Source organism: Ixodes scapularis, unplaced genomic scaffold (assembly GCF_016920785.2).
Source record: "Ixodes scapularis isolate PalLabHiFi unplaced genomic scaffold, ASM1692078v2 PGA_scaffold4__175_contigs__length_147842914, whole genome shotgun sequence".
Lineage (NCBI taxonomy): Eukaryota > Metazoa > Arthropoda > Arachnida > Ixodida > Ixodidae > Ixodes > Ixodes scapularis.
The window spans coordinates 61,517,244-61,538,070 of NW_024609879.1; the positions used below are offsets into that span (position 1 = coordinate 61,517,244).

Sequence of the window (20,827 nt, forward strand, 5' to 3'; positions counted from 1 at the left end):
ATAGAAACGAAACATTTATTTACACAATCCAGTTTCGTTTGTGTTTGCGCTTCATCAGGAGGAATACACCTATTCCTTCGGGAGAGTTGCGGCCTTCCGTTTTTTTTTTATTTGTCAGCAGTGTCGAGAAGCTTGTCGCTTAGCTTTCCACAGAAGTTCTTCAGTACAACGTTCGTGCTGCACCGAAGGATGTCTTTCAGCACAGATTCCCTCGTGTAGCCGTTCTCGCAAGCGTCGAAGTCAGATGGCTCTTCGTTGGCCAGCAAATGCAGCGTCAGCTTCGTGATGACCTGGCACTGTTCGGGCATAAGTAGCAGTTCTGGTTGCGTAGAGAGCTGCTCTACGACAACGTAGTTGTGAGCAACAGCGTTAGGCGCGAACATCGATTTGTACACTAGACCTCCTCGGTCTAACTGTTTCACGAGATCATATATTGTTCATGGGCGGCAGACACTGTGATTGTCTTATCCACAGTCAACGCGTCCTTGCAATTTGCGCAATTCAACTTTTTGAGGGTCACGTACAACGCATATCCTGCAACGTAGACCAGGATCGGAAGGATGTCCTGTATCTTCGAAAGCGTCTCGCTGCTTACAACTACGTTGCAGCTGCGATGCAATGCCTGTACCTGCTTCTGCACACATTCCCAATGCTGGTCAGTGGAAATAGTCGGCAATGTGCTCTGCAGGCGCAGCGTGTTTTCGGCTTCATAAATCTGCCTGATAGAAACATTATACTGCGCACCTGTCAGTTGTCTATACTTTCCAACCCGGTCCTCTAGGCAGTCTGTTTGTATCTTACCAAAAAGAACATAGGTCATTTTAAGCTCTTCGAAGCTGTACTTAGCGAGCTCCACAAGCGCATAGGCACTGTGCTCGAGCGCAGCGTGAGCCTCCTTTGTCAGAGAACCTTTGTCAAGGCCTTTGTTTTTCCACTCATCCAGCCATTTCAAAAGCAGGTGCAAGAAGTCAACTTTTGGATCGTTGTCCACGGAGAACACTGGTTGTTGGAACCGGTCTCTCAGCCTCTTTCCCTTCCACGGAGTTTTCACATGCACAATTTTCCACTACTTGAGTATGATGTCGATGAAAGTAGCAGTGGCCTCAAATGAGAACAGGTTGTGCTTCGCTCCAAGAGCGCGCAACACCACAGGCAAGGAATCATTGAAGATTTGCAAGGCACGCTTTACGTTATGCCTTTCAATATTTGACGGGTAAAGGGATTTTCTCGATAGCCCACAGCCATATTTCAACAGCTAGTCACGTTCTTTGGTGTGAAGGTTCCTGATTGTCGAAAATGACGCTGTTTGCATGCGCACTGACTGTGCCGCATTTGTTTGCATCTCAGGAAAGTAGGAGCAAAATTGGTCATTCTTGTGGTTGATCCAGTTGTTTCCTATGCATTTTAGTATGTTTACCGGGTCTATAACGAAAAACACCGGCCTTGCAGGGTCTGATGGGTGTTGATACACAATTCTGTTAAAAGCGGGCGATTCGAAGTGGGACATTGCTTTTCTGTTCACAGAGTTGTTGTCACTCACGAGGCACACAACGCGGTACTTAATCTTTTCAAGCCCGCAAATCACATCTTTAAGCATCTTGTGCAGGAACTCCGCGTCTAGTCTGTGCACTGGCACGATGTGTGCAACTTCTTTGAATTTGCACTTCCGGCTGCGCACCATGAAAACGAGCGCACAGTTTGCAGCTTTATTTGAGTTAAGCGCAGCTCCCTTTGTATTCAAAGTAAGGTTTGATGTGTATTTCGTCGACCATTACGGTGACAAAGCGCTGGTCATCTTTAAGGTCAAAAATTCTTCTCGCAATGTAACGGGGGATGCTTCGCTCTGATGCTCTTGTTGAGGGCTCATGCCGTAAGAGGAGCATACCGATCTGATCGTCGTGAGATGCGGCAAAGTGACGCTTCCATGGGCGTATATAAGCGTACGCAGGGGGCGATATGGTGAAAAGAATGCAACAGAACACCATGAAATCTGTAGAGTAGCGTCTGCGCTGTTTTGCACTTGTAACAAGTTTACTTGCTCTCGCAAAAATCTAATGGAGTCGGCGTCGTCTTCTGCGTGGGACGTGGACAACTGATCCAGCAGTAGGCAGATAGCCTCGCAAATTTCCTCGACTGGGTTGGAAATCAGGTCCCCGTCCCACTTCTCGATTCCCTTCGAGGAGTTCTACTATACCCTTCTTACTGTCAGCAATTTCTGGAACGACCAGGTTTGCACCTAACTTTTTTACCGCCGTTTTCATGACATGTAGCGTCACGCTCATGTCTCGTTTTACGCAGACAGAGTGCTTCAGCCACGGGGCCTTATCGTCGACAATGTGGATAATAACAAGCCTTTCGTCCTTTTCTATTATGTTCCAAAACTTCATCTCCTTGCTCCGCAAGTGTCCGATTAGTTCTCCTAAAGAACGGACTGTGTCCTCTTCATGTGCCCTGTTAAACATCTCCTCGAACTCCGCGATAGCTTTTTGCATACCAGCATGCTCCATGGATCTCCTCTTCTTGTGGCTTCCCTAGACAGGTAGGTCGGGCAGCTAGGGAACTTCCACGGCAAAGCGTCAGGGCGAAGACGGACATGGGATAAGGGCACTGTGATGGTGCGGCCAGTACTTTCATCGGTACGCGATGCTTCTCGGATGATGTCCTCATGCCCGAAGTGAAGTTCGCATACCTAGAAAGGAATTTTGCGTCCAACGAACAAAGCAATGGGTATTTGACATAAAGTGCGGATTGCGAGCCACATTTATACGAATGTATACATATATTGAATTTCCATTTGCAATGAAACAATTAATTCTCTACCGAAAATAAAGCTTACCCTTGAATTCTCGGTGACGGAGAGGTCTTCCCGCGGCACAGCGCTTATCCATGCGTTCCTCAGTGTTTGATTCTTTAGGAACTTGAACACGTGCACTTTGGTGTCCAGGGTGTAGTTTCCGCGGCATCGCGGCACACAGCACTTGCGCGGCATCTCACCGTCGCTCTTTTCACATTTCTCAAGCTTGCGGGGACACGAAAAAACTCACAGCGACGCGCAAAACACGAGAAATTCGACAGAACAGATATCCACGTCGAAAAAGACACTCGGAAGCAAGCCAATTCTGCGGGGGACTGGTAGAGCTAACTGTTCAGCCGCACCTGCATTGGGGCGATATGCCTGGACAGGTCCGGACCCGTCGAGCCGCCTCTCGCAGCCGCCCCATTAGCTGACGTAGTAAGAGTGGAAAGGGGTCAGAATGAGGCTTTCTCCCTTTCCAGTTGGTGTTGGTAGAGCTGAAAAGAAAAAAAAAGCACTTGGTGAAAACAACAACAATGGACGGCCGGATTCCGGCCTTCGTCAGGAAGAACTTTTACAGATGAACGCGGGTGGTATTTGTACAATAGCAACAGTGTAAAACAAAAGAAGTTGATTTATCCGACAGATCTACCTAACACGGGTCTTCGTCATAGCAGTATTTTTCTCCCAACGAATCGAAGTTAAATGTTTTCTAGTACGTCATCTCTTAAAACTAGCAACCCTTCACCATCGGCATTATTATCACTCACCTTCGCCCTCAAATATTGTCAGCACCCCTCTCTTTTACCTCGGCACTATCTCATAATCTCAACATTATATACGGCCCCACAGACATTTATGTTATGAACTACCTGCCTTTCCGGATTGCTCCGAAACTCCCAACCCAATAATAACCTTCCGATTATTACTATCCTTAAAAATAAAATAGGTCTGCTGTGACCGGTAAGTTGGCGGGAAAACTTTATTTATCTATTTAAGAGTGGTTGCATTATATATGCGTTCATAGTAACTAAAAGGGTTGAAGTTTCTGTAGTCTAGCAATTGTTGAGTGCTTGCCGGCGGTAGCTACTGTCTGTTGGTGCCTGTGGGTGTGCCTACGCGATACCACATAGAGGACAATGAACACCCCCCCCCCCCCCCTCCAAACCTCACCGCCTGTTGCTCCGTTAAACGGCGTGTCCGATCAACGATACGCAACGCGTGCGGCGATAGCGCGCCTCTACCCCAAAATGCATATGTCTGCCGCTATGCGGCGTCCTTCGTCATGCTTCACCTTTTTCGCTGCTTTGGGATTGTCAGAAATTCACTAAAAATGAAATCATGCGCAGTCTGTGTCTTCTATACTTAGGGGCAACGTTCTGTGACACAATGCAGTCAAGTGCACGGACACGCGAGCTCTCTCCCGATCTGATTGCCGATTAAAGATCTCCGGGTGCTGTCCTCCCCGCCTCTCCTAGTGAAGGACACGTAGAGACGCATTATAAACACGTCAGACTAGAGCGACCAGGGGTGACCTTGTCTTACCGAGATACCGAGGCACCAAAACGGGCATTCGCGAGTACCCAGAAAAGACCAGTGATGGGGAGGGCACAGCAAAATCTAAAATACCATCGCAATCACCTGTCCTGCTATGGTATTAATTAAGTGAAGCAAACGCAATAAGCGAAACTACTAAAGGAGGGGTATGGCTGCTCCCACGCACATATGTTTAAAAGTGTCCATAGTTGCACCTAAAGTTACTGGATCCTGAGAAATTAGCGCCATTGCCTTTCCCTGCCTGCTGTAACAGGACATAAATAGATAGGTACTAACATACAGGCGATCAAAACCTCGCAGTACGATTGGCTGAAGGGTACTCGATGCCGTTGTAATTGCCATTTCGGTCATTGGGAAGCGTCTTCTTATGCGCCCATCCCATAGTAGCGACACCTCAGCGGCGTGACGTCAGGGCCGCCTATCGGTGTATAAGCGTCTTCCGCACTGTGATGCAAACAATTTATCAATCAACCTTATCTCTACAAATATCTTACAATGATATCCTTAATCTTACGTAATTCGAGACTAAAATATCTCCATGCCGCCAAGCGCTGACGCCGCACGCGGTGGCTGAGTGAAGTTGTACATTTGTTTCGCTGATGTGTGGTTAACAAACTATTGATATACAAAACGAAAAATTGCTATAAAGTAAACTTTTACATCGAACATGGCGGCGCTTCACAAGGTGTAAGAAGTCAAACGCAAACTCAGCCACCGCGTGCGGCGTCAGCGCTTGGCGGCATGGAGATATTTTAGGCTTGAATTACGCAAGAAGAACGATATCATTGTAAGATATTTGTAGAGATAAGGTTGGTTGATAAATTGTTTGCATCACAGTGAGGTTATGCAGACCACAATGGCGACTGTACATGGATATTTGCGCTACTTTTCTAGGATCCGACGATTTCAGTTGCCACGAATATAGTCGGTACGCGGAGCGCAAGTTCCTCTGCTTCTTTTTCAGGAGTTGTGGTGACGGCAAAACACCGAGCTCTGATGGGCTTGGATTGAAGGATAGTGGGTAGAGCTCAAAACAGGCTTCTGTGAGGTCTTCTCACTATTTTTCCATTGGAGCCAATCAGAGGTCGCCCTCTTTCTAACGTCACATAACCCTTGCAAAAGAAGAAGACGAACTTCACCTCGCACTGATCGGCATCGGCGCTCGCACGCCCGTTTGTCGCGAGTCGGATGTTCGCGAGCAAAAACGACGCTTCCTGCTGGTCACGCTTAATAAGGCGTTCTTACTAGCCAAACTGTAGAAATGACCATATAAAATAATTTCGCTTTCCTGCACTTTTTGGAAATAGAAGTACACTCAAATTACAGTATTAGAAAATATTAACTTCCTATTGTGAGCACAGCACCCTCGTCATAATACTAACTAGTGTTGAAGCATTAGATTCAAGATGTTTGTTCGGAAACCAAACTATATAAAAATACTTCTAGTAAAATTACAACAATTGGGTCTCGAAAATCGCAGAAGCAATAAGTTGTTCTCTGAAACATAAAGAGCATTGCCCATGACGTAATTGCTGTAATTAAAGAAAACAAAAATTATACTAATGCAAAACGACCTGTTTTAGAGTGAAGAGGAAAAACAATTCAAGAAATATAAAACATTTAAAAATGAAACGACTCCAAAATTAGACCCGGCTTTCACTCTCAGTATGTTTAACCGCTGGGTAAATAATGACACAACATTTCAAGAGGCTGATGTTGTCTACCTATTGACAAGGTTGGTGCATTCAAGATAATTAATACTAAAAATTCGATCAATTTAAAAGTGCGCTTACAATTGTATTCGTTCTTCATTTCATAGTGAAGAAATTCGAGACTACATAGTGGCCTACAAACTGGAAATGAAAGGTAACGCAAACTATTTTAATACAATTGCATCCGTAAATTATGAATTTTAACAAAACAAATTAAGTGTAAGGCATTTACACTGAAGTGGGCATTTCAATATTGTCATCTCGATCCTGTAATATAACACATGGAATTAATTGTTTTAAAGCGCAGCTCCTTGGCGCCCGTTTCAAGCTTGAGCGGCGTCGCCGTCGTCGTCGCCGTCGCCGTCGCCGTCGGCATCGGCGTCGGCGTAACCGGGAGGACCTCGGGTTCCTTGGGGAGGACCTCGAGAGGACCTCGCGGAGGGGGGAGGGGCCACGTAACCCCCACCCCCGAGGTCAAGTGACCTCCCCGATGTCATGTGACGACCTCTCCCGAGGTCACTGGAGGTACCCGAGGTCCTCCCGAGGTCCTCGGGAGGACCTCGGGTTCTTTGGGGAGGACCTCTGGTACCATCGTTGTCCTCGGGGAAGGGGGGTGCACGCGACCCCCCCCCCCCCCCGGGGTCACTTGCCCCCCTGCCCGAGGTCACGTGACTCCCCCTCCTCGAAGTAACGTGACCCCCCCTTCTGAGGTCACATGATCCCCCCCCTTCAGTGCCATTCCCTCCTCCTCCTCAAGAGCTGCGTTCTCATTCGGCGTTACAGGAGGTTGTAAACGGCTTCAACTTTTTTTATATTTACGCAAATGGTTGCTTGTATTTTCTGTGTTACAGGGAATTTGCTGCATGTTTGCTTTTCCCCAAATACAAATTCCCCTCTAAGGAAATCAAGCTGTATCGCTGCTATAAGCATTTATGGAGCATAAAAAAGCCTGAAGAATGCAGACCAGAAAGATGAACACACCAGACTTACAACAAATATTTGCTTACCTTGGGTTCTTAATTTAAATGCCAGATACGTAAATGAACCCAGTGCAGCAAGAAGAAGGCGGCACAAATCAAACGTTTTCACAAAATTCCGGTTTAATAAAAATATATAAACTCAGAATCGTAAACCACGGAACATTATGAAATTCATGATACATTTTACAAGTTATATGAAAAATGAAAGGCAGACAGCATGCGCGCCATTTAATACCAAGCAGCAGATACATGTATGTATTGAAAAGTACAAGCTATGTTAAATAAGGGGGGTCAGGTGGCCAAAAAAAAAAAAATTGACGACTGTGGAAGGTTTTTATCATGCGAAATGGCGAGGTCAGAAACAGACCAGAGAATTGAAGGTACCGAAATCTATATTTATGAATTAGGTGATTCAGCACTCATTCCTATATAAAACACTTCGCATTTCAGCAGTTTGAATAGAAAAAGGGTTAAAGTCTACGAGTGTTGCGGAATGCGCATTCCCATTCTATTCTAACTCTAGTACGGGTAATTAGGGTTTCCGATAATTCTATTCCTCCAACTCCTGGGAATGATGACTGTGGGTTCCTTCACGGTCCTGGCATGGCTGAACTCTTTCATTCAACTCCTCTAATTTCTAAGCGTAAAAAAAAAAAGAAATTTGACACACAAACTGTGCTAACAAAAAAAAAAAAAAGAAAGAAAAGAACATGAGATTGATCCTAACAGCGAAGACAATTCCAGAGGTATACAAAATACTTCCCCAATGTCCTTATTCTACTTCAGCCAAGCAAAGTGGCAACAAGCGCTTTGTTGCAGAGCATATTACTGCAGGTATCGATCGCGCGGCGAAGCGTAAAATATCGCAAACAACGCAAGAAACTAAACTCACGCATTTAGTTCGCACACCCTCCACAGACACGTACTCAGCGTGTTGTTTGTTTGAGCAAGCCATCTTGTACGTGTCGCAAGAAGAGCCTACCTGCTCTCTATCTTGAATACCTGAACAAAAGCCCTGTCAGAAACAAACGCCGCATATTCCAGTCCTCAATCTTCGTGCGCTGCCGCAAGCACAAAAAACATATAAAGACCCATTCACGCACTTGCGAATTCTTAGAACCGAGTGCCTTGAAACCTTTTAAAGCCTCTTAAGACGACCGGACATATTGGCTCCACCTATGGGGTAGCAAAGAAACACGTGGCGGTCCCATATATGATAAATTTTTTTCGCTCATCATTCTTTCTCTCCTGGGTCGAAAACCTTTTGTCAAGGATACAAACGAATATTCCTGATACTTAGTACGTAAATTTGATTTCGGAAACACGTTCAAACCTTAGCTGTAGTGAAGTGCAGTTCCAGGGTCACCACGTAGATGGTGGCAGCGTCTCTCTGTCGTAAGAGATTTTACGAGGTCTTATGGCGCTTGGGTTTAAGGAGTCGCAAGCGTGTGAACGGGCGTTAAAGGTGCCAGCACTGAAGACGGTAGGAACGTAATATGAAACATGGCTTAAAACGTATACTTTTACGTATGTTGTACGATTCTTGCGATTTCTTACCATATGTAGTTCAATTCCTTATATATTTTTCACGCGAGTAGAAGATCCGCTAAGTTTAGAGCTACATGCTAGGTGCGCATGGTTACAACAGCCAACCTGTCCCGTTTCGCGTCGCTAAGAACGACACCCTGTGCGCCTGCAACTTTTAATTTCTGGCTGCTTTACTGGAGGCGCGCTATTTTGATCCTCGAAGAAGCGTGAGCCGGTGACGCAATCAAGCTGTCAGTCTTTTTCATTGCAATGATGCTGTTTCAATGGCTACTTTTTTATGCTATACTGTTGCGCCAGCAGCCCGTTGGCAGTAGCTGAAGATCGACACAGCTCGCCAATGAAACAAACCCCTTCCCCTCCCACCCCATTCCTGGCCAAAAGTATATAACTTTATCCTCATTGCGTTCCTCCAAGCGCCGGCGCAATTTTTTTCCAGTTCTATTCCGGGCTCGCGGGAATACGACATGATTCCAGAATCCCTCCAACTCCGGTGTGATCGCTCTGCAGGACAGATTTTTACTCTAGGCAATGAAACAAAATTTTACGAGTTCAACAGAGCCCGGAAGATTTTAGAGCGCAGCTCTTAGGCGCCGGTTTCCGGCTTGAGCGGCGTAGGCGTCGGCGTAACCGCAAGCCCCCCCCCCCCCCCCCCAAGGACCTCGGGAGGACCTCGGGAGTACCTCGGGTTCCTTAGGGAGGACCTCAGATACCTTCAGTGTCCTCGGCAAAGGGGAGGGAGAGGGGTCACGTGACCCCCCCCCCCCCCGAGGTTACGTAACACCCCCCTCACCGAGGTCACGTGACGCCCCCCCCAGGTCACGTGACCCCCCCCCCCTCCTTCAGTACCCTTCCCTCCTCCTCCTCAAGAGCTGCACTCTAATTCGGCGTTACAGGGACTTGTAGACGGCTTTCGCTTTTTTTCCCCGGTTAGGAAGTACAGGATATTTAAAGTGGTAAGCAAATGCTTTCAAAGTTGCACTGATATGTGTGCTTTCTTGAATGTTGAAATAACTGACGTATTGCAATTGAAGTCCGCATACCCTCTTTAAGAACTGAATCTTATTCAATATTTTATTTCAATGTTTTCATTAACGTGTATTTGGTATAAAAACCAAGAAACAAATATAATAAGCGAGCAATGACTTCTAGTAATATTACACACTACAAAGCTGCAAGAGCTTTATCCTTGTTGAATAAATTTGCATTGAAGGAACATCAGTCAATTCATGTAGCTTGATTGTATACTGCAAACAAATAACCCAACATACTTAGAAAATTTCAAGAAAATTGAGAACGAGCAGACGCTTTGGTTTTACGGGACCAAAATTAAGGATTATGAACAAAGAAAAATCTTGGGTAATATTTGTAGTGTCTAAAAATAAAATCCCAAATCAGAAGAACTAAGCATTAAGTGTTCCGTTCAGTTTTGTGCAAATGCTTTTGCTACCTGTGCTATCTCGAACTGAACACAAACCAAAAGGAATAGGTAAAAAGGAACGAAGAGACAAGACGAGGCGAACTCGCGACTAAAAGTTTAATTTGAAAGAAAACAAAAAAAAAAACGTGTATTTTGGTCTTGAAAATAACACTTCAATTACACCTTTTTACCCTTTCTGCAAAACTACAAGTCTCTTATCAAGGGCCAAAGGTTTCTCGCTTACACACTTGCTCGTGCCTCTCATTTTTATTTTATGTTTCCTGTCGCTCTGTTCCGGTGCTTCCCAATGGTCTTCATGTCAGAAAAAAGCGGTGTGTTTTCCCATTTATTGCAATGCACTGCCAAGCAAGCAGAAGGTGACTGTTTATTGGCGGATGCGTGGTCTCTTGCGCGTATATTAATGCATCGCACTGTTTGGCTTACGAAACAGCGACCGATTGCAGGTGAACATATCACATACAACACCCGTGGTGCATTGAGCAAATGCATTTTAAAGCTTTTTCCTTGCAGCCGTCACTCCCCACATTAGGGGAATTGAGTTTTCGGCACAAACCGCATAGTCAGTTCAGAGCATAAAAATACTAAAACATTCTGCCGTTCAGCAACTATTTTTTGTTTTAATACATTTCTATAGCAACCACGTCATTTATATGTTCTACGAACCTTTACCAGTCCACTCTCGCTCTTCCAGACCTGAAGTCGCATCATGCTGCCGAGCAGCGGTGTGTGCCTACGCATATCGCACCAGATACCTGCCGCCAGACCTTTTGACGCTCTTCAACGGCTTTCCCCCGTCAGTTGGCCACGCCAAAAGGATATGCAAAATCATTATTTCCCAGAATTGGAAACAAGTAGAAATATACAAAAGCTGTCTAAGGTACTGTGCTCAACGGGAGGTCTCAAGAACGAGCAGAAGCTGAGAAGAGCTTTGCATTCCTTCTTTCATGCGCCAAGCAGGTTATGAAATTCCTATGTCAGAAAAAATTGGCTTGCTTGCCAAGAAACCTACAGAATAAGAAGGAAAAGCGTAAGGGAGTAACTTTACTCGGCAGTGCGTCACTGCCTGATGAAACCGGGCAAACCTTCGACAACTGGTTCAAGTTCAGTGCTGAACCAAAACTTCTGCCCCTGAGAGGCTCTTGCTTGTCAGAAGCATGGCAGAGAAAGTTGTGATCCAAGACAGGTATGACTGCCCTGCTGACGGAGCGGACGCACTCTGGCGCGCCTATAGCCACCAGACAAAAAGCCCGAAGATGGCAGCCATAGCTCACTGCTTCGAACGCAGCAATCTCAAGCTGCTCACTTCCGCTGGTGTTTAGTCTCCGTTTTCCTGCCTCAAGAGTTCGTCGCTGCCAATTCCAGGGAAGCTATGTTCACGGACTTCAAGTCAGTGTAGGCGGGATAAACGATAATAATACCTGGAAAACAAAGACACAGGTGATAATAACTCCTGGGGTACAAAGGAAAAACACAAATTTCCACACAGCTATGTGAATTTGCGTATTGAAGGACGAGCGCACGCTGAGAGGATCCACCCAAGATCCCTGAACAAGGTGTAACCTAGAGTTGATGAATTGTGCAGCGCTTTACTACTTCAGGGGTTCGAAAAAAAGGTGCCCTCAAGAAAGAAAGACCTTTTCCTGGATATTTTCTTCACAGGCAAAACACGCAAAGTGGGCGTCCCGTGTAGGGAGATAGTGACGGAAAGGCATTTGTGTCAGTTTCAAATAACCTCCTTTCTCAGTACCCACTTTTTCTTACTGTAGTTGCCGACAAATATTTGGTCCGCAGTCCAGAGAAGGTTTTGGAATTTCTGAGAGAGGTTTGTCCCCTTTTACATGGAGGTTGATGTGTGAAAATAAGTTATTTATATTGGGTCGCGGGCGACTCCTGTTCTTTGTAACATTCACTTAGCTCACTGTGGCGACGCTATTGTTTAGAAGCTTAGGGGTGAAGGGGATCTTCGAGATCTTTAGATACATTAGGGAGTTTTCGTAGATTGTTCTCGCCGTCCAACAACGCTCTCCGCAACCCGCTATGAAACCCAGATCTCTGTATTCAAAGCCATCGGCGCACAGGCGCAGTAGCGGCTTCATCGATGCGGAGGGCTCAACGGAGGTGAAGACGTCGTCTACGCAAACCTTATATTGATGATTACCTTGCGATTCTTCTACCACTCAATGATCTCACGTACGCAACCGCGGCCGATTTCTTGGGCACCTTCACTGCTTGCTCCCATGGAACGGAATTTATTCATGAAAGTGCCTCGGAGGAACTCCTCCAATTTCTGGACTTGAAACTCAAATTTTCGGATGACCGCATTCGCTATGTCTAGGAAGCCCGCTCTAAGGAAGCAGTGCTGCTATAACATTCGGCCCGCTCCAAGCTGGTGAAAAAAAAATCCGAGGACACCTAAGCTCTTTTTATGAGTTGTGAGTGCGAAAGCATGACTGGCTCACTGGTGTCTGCTGCGCCGCTGGTTGAGGCAGCGGTGGGAGAGCGAAGCTCGGCGCGGCGCGTGCTGAAATCACTTGTCCTCTCATCATCATTATTGCTCTAGCTGCGGGTACCGGTTGACAAAGTTAGACCTCGAAGCGTAACGTTTAGCTTAACGTCAGGAAAGCGCATATGCGCGTCCCCGCCTCCCGCGGTGCCCCCAGCAGTTCGGCTGGCCCCTTAGCTGCGATGACGCCGTTGCTATGGAGCCACATGACGCGTCCCAGCCAATGGGAGTTTAGGTGCCGATTAGCTCAGGGCAATTAAGGTGCCGTCTATCGCTGCTACAGATAACGATAACGCAGGCTTCACTCAGATAACGCCGCTTCGCTCCATGGAACAGTTAATACTTTCACGTTAAAAGAGGCTTCCCTACTTCGTGTCTTGGAGCCTCTTAGACTAAGTCATGTCCTGAGGAAATGGGGAGAAGCTTCCAACGGCAAGTCTACCGTCTCATGAGGGCGGGCTTTCCGCAAGAAACCTTGATTGACGTTGCAGGAAGCCCGAAGAGGAAGCTTATCGGCACCCAGAAGATAACTTGAAAGCGCAAGGGGAAGAGGCCGGAAATAGTTCTATATTTACGTTCCTTATCTCAAAACTTAAAATTTGTTGAACTCTAAGAAGTCCCGGTAGTTTTTTCTGTTTGTTTGTTCTCTAGCTCCTAACAAGATATCTGTAAAAACCAATTCCCCTGACTTGGGTAGTTACAGCCGCAAGAAAAAGCACCACAACAAATTTATAGAATGCACCACAGGGACGATGTATGAAAATTCACTTTAATGCGGTCGCTCTTACGTAGGCCAAAAAGGGTGATACGTTAGTGGTCGCACATGGGAGGACTCCGCCACCACTAAATAGTCATCGTCGGGTCACTTGGCAGTGCATCTCAATCTTTGCGAGCACACACCGTTTTTTTTTTTTTTTCCGGACATCAGGATTATAAGGAGACACAGAAACAATATGAAAAAAGAGTTGCAGGTAGCCTATGAAATTAAAAAAAAAGCAGCAGCACACCCAGGTGTTTGTCAGAGAGCTATCGTTGGCCCTTATTATTGCATTATTTGCACTTTTGCAGAAATCCTGGGAGCGGCGGTAAATTACGTGTTGTTTTCAAGAGCAGTTTGAAACTCAGTGTTTTTCAAAATAATCTTTTATTTTCGATTTACGCCTCGTGCTGTGTCTTGCTTCTTTTTGTCCTTTTTTGAGTTAAGTTTGAGATACCAAAACCAACTAGCTCGACTTACTATTTTAATATGCTATTATTTGATTTTGCTATGCTTTTTTTAGAGAGCAGTCAATCAATGACTAAAGCTGCTAGAGACAGAGCTGTAAAATGCAACAAATTATTTTTAAAAAAATTAGAAAAAATTTATTAGGGTGCTTCCCAAAACCTTTAGTCGTATTTCTTAGTCTGTAAATGAGTCTTTTAACGACATAAATTTGGTTCTATATTATACGGGAGATAACGTTGCTGTAGATTATTTTCCCCGTCGTTTCAACGAATATGTTCAGTGGTAACTAACAGCGATAATATAAAAACATATTTGATTATATTTTAAGGAAAGTGAAGAAATACTCATTGAGCTACACGCTTCAAATAAAATATGCAAAATATTCAAGGGAGGTTTACAGGACAGGAATCCTGTCTGATCTCAGCTGTAAGGGTTCGAACAAATGTTGGAGACCGAGAACAAGGGAGAAGCTGGCCAAGCAGAAATAAAGTGGATGACAAAGTCTACGTTGACATGAACGTCCGGCACTTATCTACTGATTCTAAGAGATTTTATATGATATAACTATCAATTCGAAATCGCAATATGTAAAGCTGACTTTTCCTACCTCTTTTAATTTCAAAACATTGCAGCTGCATCTTATTCTTCGGGACCATGCGGTAATCGACGAACAGCGCTGTCTAAAGACGATGGGAAGACATTTTCTGGCGTTCCTGCTATGGTACAGCAAATCGCCCGACTGTGAGTCTCATTTTGCTCATAGATCGCATGGCGCGTGACTCTCCATGCCGCATCGACAATTACAAACAAATTCAGAGATTACAGCGATGTCTAGTTTGGCTCCTTATTCAGGTATTGTCACGACACGGGGGTAGTAGCGCAGGTTGCAACGGGAAGGTTCGGGCGAACGCGCTCCCACAGGGCGTGGGCTCGGGAGACAAGGAGGACAGAGACAAGCACAGTCAGCTGCGATTGAGAGAATTTCGCAGTGAAATTATTTTATATTGAAATCCCTAAAGGATACAGAGCAATACGCATTGGCACTGCCTTCACACTTTGCGCCGAAGAGAACCGTTGATATGTAGCTCACGCTGTCTCTAAATATTTCAATGCCCATCGTGCACGTCGTAACATAGATCTAATCACGGTGTGAGATATTTCTGAAAAAAAAAAGAAACCAGATATCCCTGTGATCGGTAAACCATGATGACCAAAGCCAGTAATTATTGCGAACTTTCCGCGCCCTTGAACGATGCGGCTTATGAAGATTCCTTGGTATTAAAGAACAAACTGTCTGAACAAACGCATACGCTTGATTCTCAAGAGAGCCTCTTCTCAAAAGCACAGACATTAGCCAAAACCTGCCTTTCCGCTTCTTACAAGCTATAAGTACAACATACATATCACGGCTCCTCCACCATTCGCGCCGCCCGTGTGAAGAGAGTTATTCTGAAAGTCCATGAAGGACACCAGATCAAGGTAACAAATCATAATCAAACTATCCTCAGCTAGAGCACGTTACTATTTTTACGGGCGACACTTTACTCGTCTTAGAAATGGTGAATTTGGGCTGTTTTTTAAAACGAGTAATGCTCTCAAGGCGACGCCCGGAGCCAATGGTCTAGCGGCTGGTTGCCGTTAGTTCACCAACTCGATGTGGTGAACTGATAGCCAGCAGTCGCCGGACTCTTCGACTATGGACGTTGCCTTGCGGGAACCGTTGTAGCAATGAAGAATCAACCCGCTCACCTAGTTGCTAATATTCGTGCACCAGCCTGATGAGTCGTTCCCTTGCCCGACTGCCCCAGTTGGGCGTCCCCCAAGACCCTCAAGGACCTCGTTTGTAACCTCGTTGAGGGGAGCGCAACTGCTCGCTGCCCTCGGTGTCAACCCAACTACCGCTGAGAGAGAGGCGCGGCGGTTATATAGCCATCACCTCCTCTCCCCCGCCGCCATGCCCTCAGCCAATCCCGAGAGGGAGTGGGCGGAAAAGGTAGTGCGGAAGTCGTGAGGGCATGTCGGCGGGGTTGCAGTACGTGGGGAGCCACTTGGCTCGGAGGCTCTTCTTTATTGAAAGAAAAGATACAGTAAGCCCAAGGGGCCACGGCACAGCTCGGAGGTGGCCACTTGTGACAGCGTGGCGGAGAGCCTTGTTGTCGGTAAAGATGAGCGAGGACGGTGGCGCCAGGAGGGCGGTGACGGTCCAAGCCAGGGTCTCGCGTAGGAAGATGTTGGGGTCTGGCAGTGTCAGGATGGCCAAGGCGGAGTCTTGGGTGACCACTCCAAGGCCGACGTTGGAAGCGTCGGCAAAGAGTACTTGGTCTGGAGGGTGCGGGATGATGGGCACAGTGTGTGGGAGAAGTGTCGTGGTGCGCTGCTCAAGGTGCTGCTCAAGGCAGCACCTTGAGCAGCGCACCACGACGAAGCAAGTCGAATGAACTTCGGCTTTACCTCGCAAGCCCCGTAGTGTTGAACTGCTTCAATATGTGGTACCGTCCCTCTCCCCTATTTGTACATAGGCATGTGACTCTACAATTGCAAAAACCCCCGTATTACTGAATGTGCTAATATCAGTCACGTGCTCAAGTCTTCGTGAGGCTTTCGTTGCTTGTTTTGTTTTATCGGAATAATATGTTGGTAATAAATGTGTTTACTAACCTAACCATTTCGCCCTAGTGTGCTTGTCTTTGTTCCCCGCGTCCCCTGAGCCCACGAGCAGTGGGTTGGCGGACGTCCGAATCTTCCCGTTTCGACCCATGCTAGTACCGCCATGGTTCGTGACGCGTGTACATAAATACTAGATCGTATATTATAATTGTTATTATAAAATATTAAGGACGCTAAAATAAAATAGATATCGAGCTGTTCAGAATAATCGACGAACCTTGCGAAGTGGTGAATTCTAGAAGTTATTTTTTGAAGGTATACCAAGTTACGTTTTATTGTGTGCGTACCGGGCCGCCGAAGCGACTACTCTATAGTAAAATATATTTTCGATCGACACTGTACCGGGATATATGTATCGCAGCTAACATTCACTCAAGGCAGAGCATAAGCCTAACACGCTTTTAACGTGCAACAATGCGAACTCTTTGTTGTCCCTTGAGGCTTCAACGTTGCAGCCTCCGCAGATGTTACGTCCTCTATTTCTTTAAACATTGCAGCACCTCAGCCTGCTGAGCATTGCTTTTGCATTCAACAAGGCAGGTCTCAGGTTGTTATGATCTATGCTATTGTTTAAAATTGCAGTCTCTCGGGTTGCTGAGCTTTTTGTCTTTATTCAACATTGCACTCCTGACGAAAGTAAACCCTGGAGAAGGGGAAGAAGAGGGACAAAGGACAAACATGTTTGTCCTTTGTCCCTCTTCTTCCCCTTCTCCAGGGTTTACTTTCGTCATTCTTGTCCAGCTCGCTTGCACCTTTGCATTTAATTGCATTATAATTGCACTCCTTCCGGTTGTTGAGTTTTGCATTTTTATTCAACATTGCAGTACCTCATATTGTTGAGCTTTGTACTTTTATTACACATTGCAGTTTCCCGGGCTGCTCAGTGCTGTATTTTTTATTAAACATTGCCGCCGCTCAGGCTGCTAAGTTTTGGATCTCTTTTTTAAAATTAAGGTCTCCCACTTCGTCGAGCTTTTCATTTCTCTCGTTGGTATACGTTTCGCACCAAATGACAAAAACTTTAACAACAAAACTACGACGCAATTTAATTAATAATATCACTATTATCAGGTTTCAGTTTTCCCTTAGAGCATATTCTGATATCCGAAGATAGAACTAGGCAGAGCGAAGACGACGGAGTCGTCTACTTGTCTCGCCAATGGGCACATGGCGCCACACGCCCGACTGTTGGGTGATTAGTGTTCCTGTATTGAGAGCCGGAGTCGCCGCCCTCTTACAGTGACTTTCGTAAGCAGTGGCATATACGGATGCTACTTTGCTCACCTCTGGCCGGTCTGCGACTACGGTGGTGTTTGGGTCCACGTATTCGGAAAAGCTTGTGCAGCAGGTCAACAGGCAAATTTCGGCAATCTGACTGGCGAGTTTGACACCGACATAGATAACGCCAGTTGAAAGACTCTCAATGCCAGCGGCCCCGTATCTGATTAACGACGCCATCAGCGCCGCTTGTCTCATTTGCCGCGATCGGCACCGCCGAACCATCGACACGTGGAGTTTGGTACAGTTCTCGAAACCAAAGGTGAAGTTCCGCTACTACCAAGCGCTGTTTTCTGATCAATCCAGCTATCTCTCCCGGTGGCTACAATAGCCACAACTGGAGTTTTCTGGACACTGGACCTAGCCCTCCAGCTGACGCCGCTCGGATTACGTAATCCACGTCTGTCGTTTATTTTTTTAGTCGTCGCGAACGTCCATAGAAATAACTTTACACGTAATTCATGAAATACTGAATGTCCCCGCAAGCTACAATATTATTTACCGCAAAAATAGGCTACGCGTCAACGAATGCTCACCTTCTGCTTAAATGTATTAGTACTACTGGTACGAACCAAATGCTGAAGTTTCGCAACTAACCAGTATTATATTAAAAGTTATAGTGATTTTTTTTCTCGAAAATTTCGATGGAAAAATAGGGCCCGTTTTACTAACGTGGCTTCAATAAACGTGACTTTACTCACTCCTGTATTGAAAGTTTGTGCACCTTAAGACATGAGACGCCTGTTACAGTAAAGTGGAAATAGGAATCAGCGGGAAAATAGCATGAAACCCACCAAAAGAAAAAGCGGAATTTTAGGCGCGTCTGCGACTGGAAATTTCCATCATGAAAAACACTTTCCGGATCAGAGCACACTCCTCTGTAAATGTATCGGAATCGACAAAGTCATCGTGGTGTGATGGCGATTTGGGAAGATGAGGAAAACGATAAAATAATTTTCTTTTCTTATATCGTTGGTGGCGATTTCCGCATGTTACAAAGGATAAAAAATCCGCAAAACGAAACAGCAGTTAATTTAAAAAATAGCATACGTCAAACAGTGGGACTTGGCACATAGTGGTAACCGAAATCGTTTCAAGATTTTTGAAGTTAGCTCATTTTTGGCTGAATCATAAAACAATGTCTATGAGGTAGCAATATCTTGTTTTTTTTTTAAATCACTGGCCTCACATCTTGCAAGTTACAAAAGGTTCACTCCATGTCAAAGAAGACGCGACATATTTTTATGTCTGGCATCTGCACGAAAAAAAAATATTTCTGCAAAAAAAAAAGGGCTCACCTAAAAAAAAGTTTTTTTACGAAAACAAAAATATTTTTGCTTATATTATGCCCTAAATTTTTGGATTTGCATCAAACCAGTATAGATAACAGAATCGTTGCGATAAAACGCTTGTGTACCAAAGAAAATTTAGGTGGTCGCCTAAATACTTAATAGCATGCCCTACCTTTCAGTACAATGTATATATTAAAAGACGCCATTTTCAGTCCAAATAGGAGCTCACAAAGAAAAGACACTTTATGAGATTTATTTCGTATAGCCAACCTAAAGTTGATTGATAGCTACAATTATTTTTTTCGTTTGCTCTGATAGAGCTAAAAATTTAATTGCACGTGTTTCATTTCCAAAGCCTTCTTTTGTTCCGTTTTAAATAAATTACAAAATCTCCAGTTTATGTAGAAACTACCTTATTTAGAGACAAAAATAGCAATGTGGGCATCGGGGTTTGGAACTTCCGAAATAATTAAATGTCTAATCCCCCTCATCTCTTCAACATAGCAAAAAATTGAAAGATGTTGCCGAGATATGCGTTTTTAAAGATGAGCCTCTCCGAACAAGCGTCCATTGCCTGTTTCATACACGACGCAGGCTGGCGTTCGCCAACGAGGTGTCAACGGTGTGAGATGCCGTCGCAAGGTCTTCAACGCTCTCCTGAAAACATGTTTTATTCACTTGATGTGGACTTTATCCTGACTTTTATTAATCCGTATCCTCTTTACCTTACGTAAAGGTGCTGGCATCTTAAGTTTACTCTACTTCTTCGCAGGTAACTGGCAACGAGGCCTAGGCAGTCTCGCATAGTATCTTACAGATACGTTCGAGTGTCTATGTCTCTGTACAGATACATCTGCAACTGTATTTTTAACTCAGTAGTAAAATACATTTATGATACATCGCTTGTATCGCGATACTTCGCAAGGCATAGGTATCTCGTTACATTTTTTTCCTTTAAAATGAATTAAAAATAAAAAAATGAAATGTTTCTTTAGTGCAAGTTGCGTTGTAATTTACAATATGAGCACGCCCTTTAACATGGCCTATCTCAGTCACCGAAATTTAGAAAACAAAAACTGTTCTTTAAGAAAGATTTCGAGCAAAAATAACAAAATCAGCTCCTCTCCCACTGAGCCTTCCACTATTTCCAATTTAACAGGAAGAACACTGTAAAACGAATTGAGTGAAGCAAAAGTACGCTCCTGTTGTTCGACCTCCCCGCAATATGGGTGACTCAGACGCTTATAATGCGGCAGTTTGAGATGCGTCCTCACGACAAAACAGGGCTCATTTTAGGCAGAAGCCTTTTGTGAAGCATGACACGCAGTTTTACCGTTGTGTAACAATGTAGTTCAACGGGGACGACATGTTTTCTTTAGCAGAATTAATGGTCAATATAAACTTTGAGGTAAGGGGAACATTATAAAGTGGTACAAAAAAGAAGCACAAGCATAAATTACCATTCGTATTCGCCACAAACTAAACCTCTCCACCTTGCCCCGTGGAGAACAAAATTATTTCTATACGTATCTGTATTCCGGAATGACTTTTCGCCGATTTTGCAGAAGTGTCTCAGGGATATTCCGTTGCCTAAAAGACAAATGTATATCAGTATCTGTTTTTTGTGGCCTTAAAACTCATACATCCTAGTACCTGTATTTCTGAATACGTTTTAGAGTATATCTACCCAGCCTTGCTGCCAACGAACGGAGGCCTGCACGGTCTGCTTCACGTCTTTGGGAATGCACACTGCGCTTCGGTCTCGTCTGTCGCACGTCCACATACAAAAACACTTCAGACTTCACCAGTGCGATAGGGTAAGGGGGATGTCAC

At 45.1% G+C, this 20,827-nt stretch overlaps 1 protein-coding gene across 1 annotated transcript in view; it reads left to right on the forward strand.

The window, feature by feature from the left end:
* Positions 1-20,827, forward strand: part of LOC115324430 — a 76,838-nt gene that overhangs the window by 43,996 nt on the left and 12,015 nt on the right. The window contains exons 5-7 of the mRNA XM_029985029.2: positions 5,935-6,086; positions 6,171-6,217; positions 14,390-14,498. Coding sequence (XP_029840889.2) covers positions 5,935-6,086; positions 6,171-6,217; positions 14,390-14,498 — 308 coding nt within the window. The remainder of the gene's footprint in view (positions 1-5,934; positions 6,087-6,170; positions 6,218-14,389; positions 14,499-20,827) is intronic.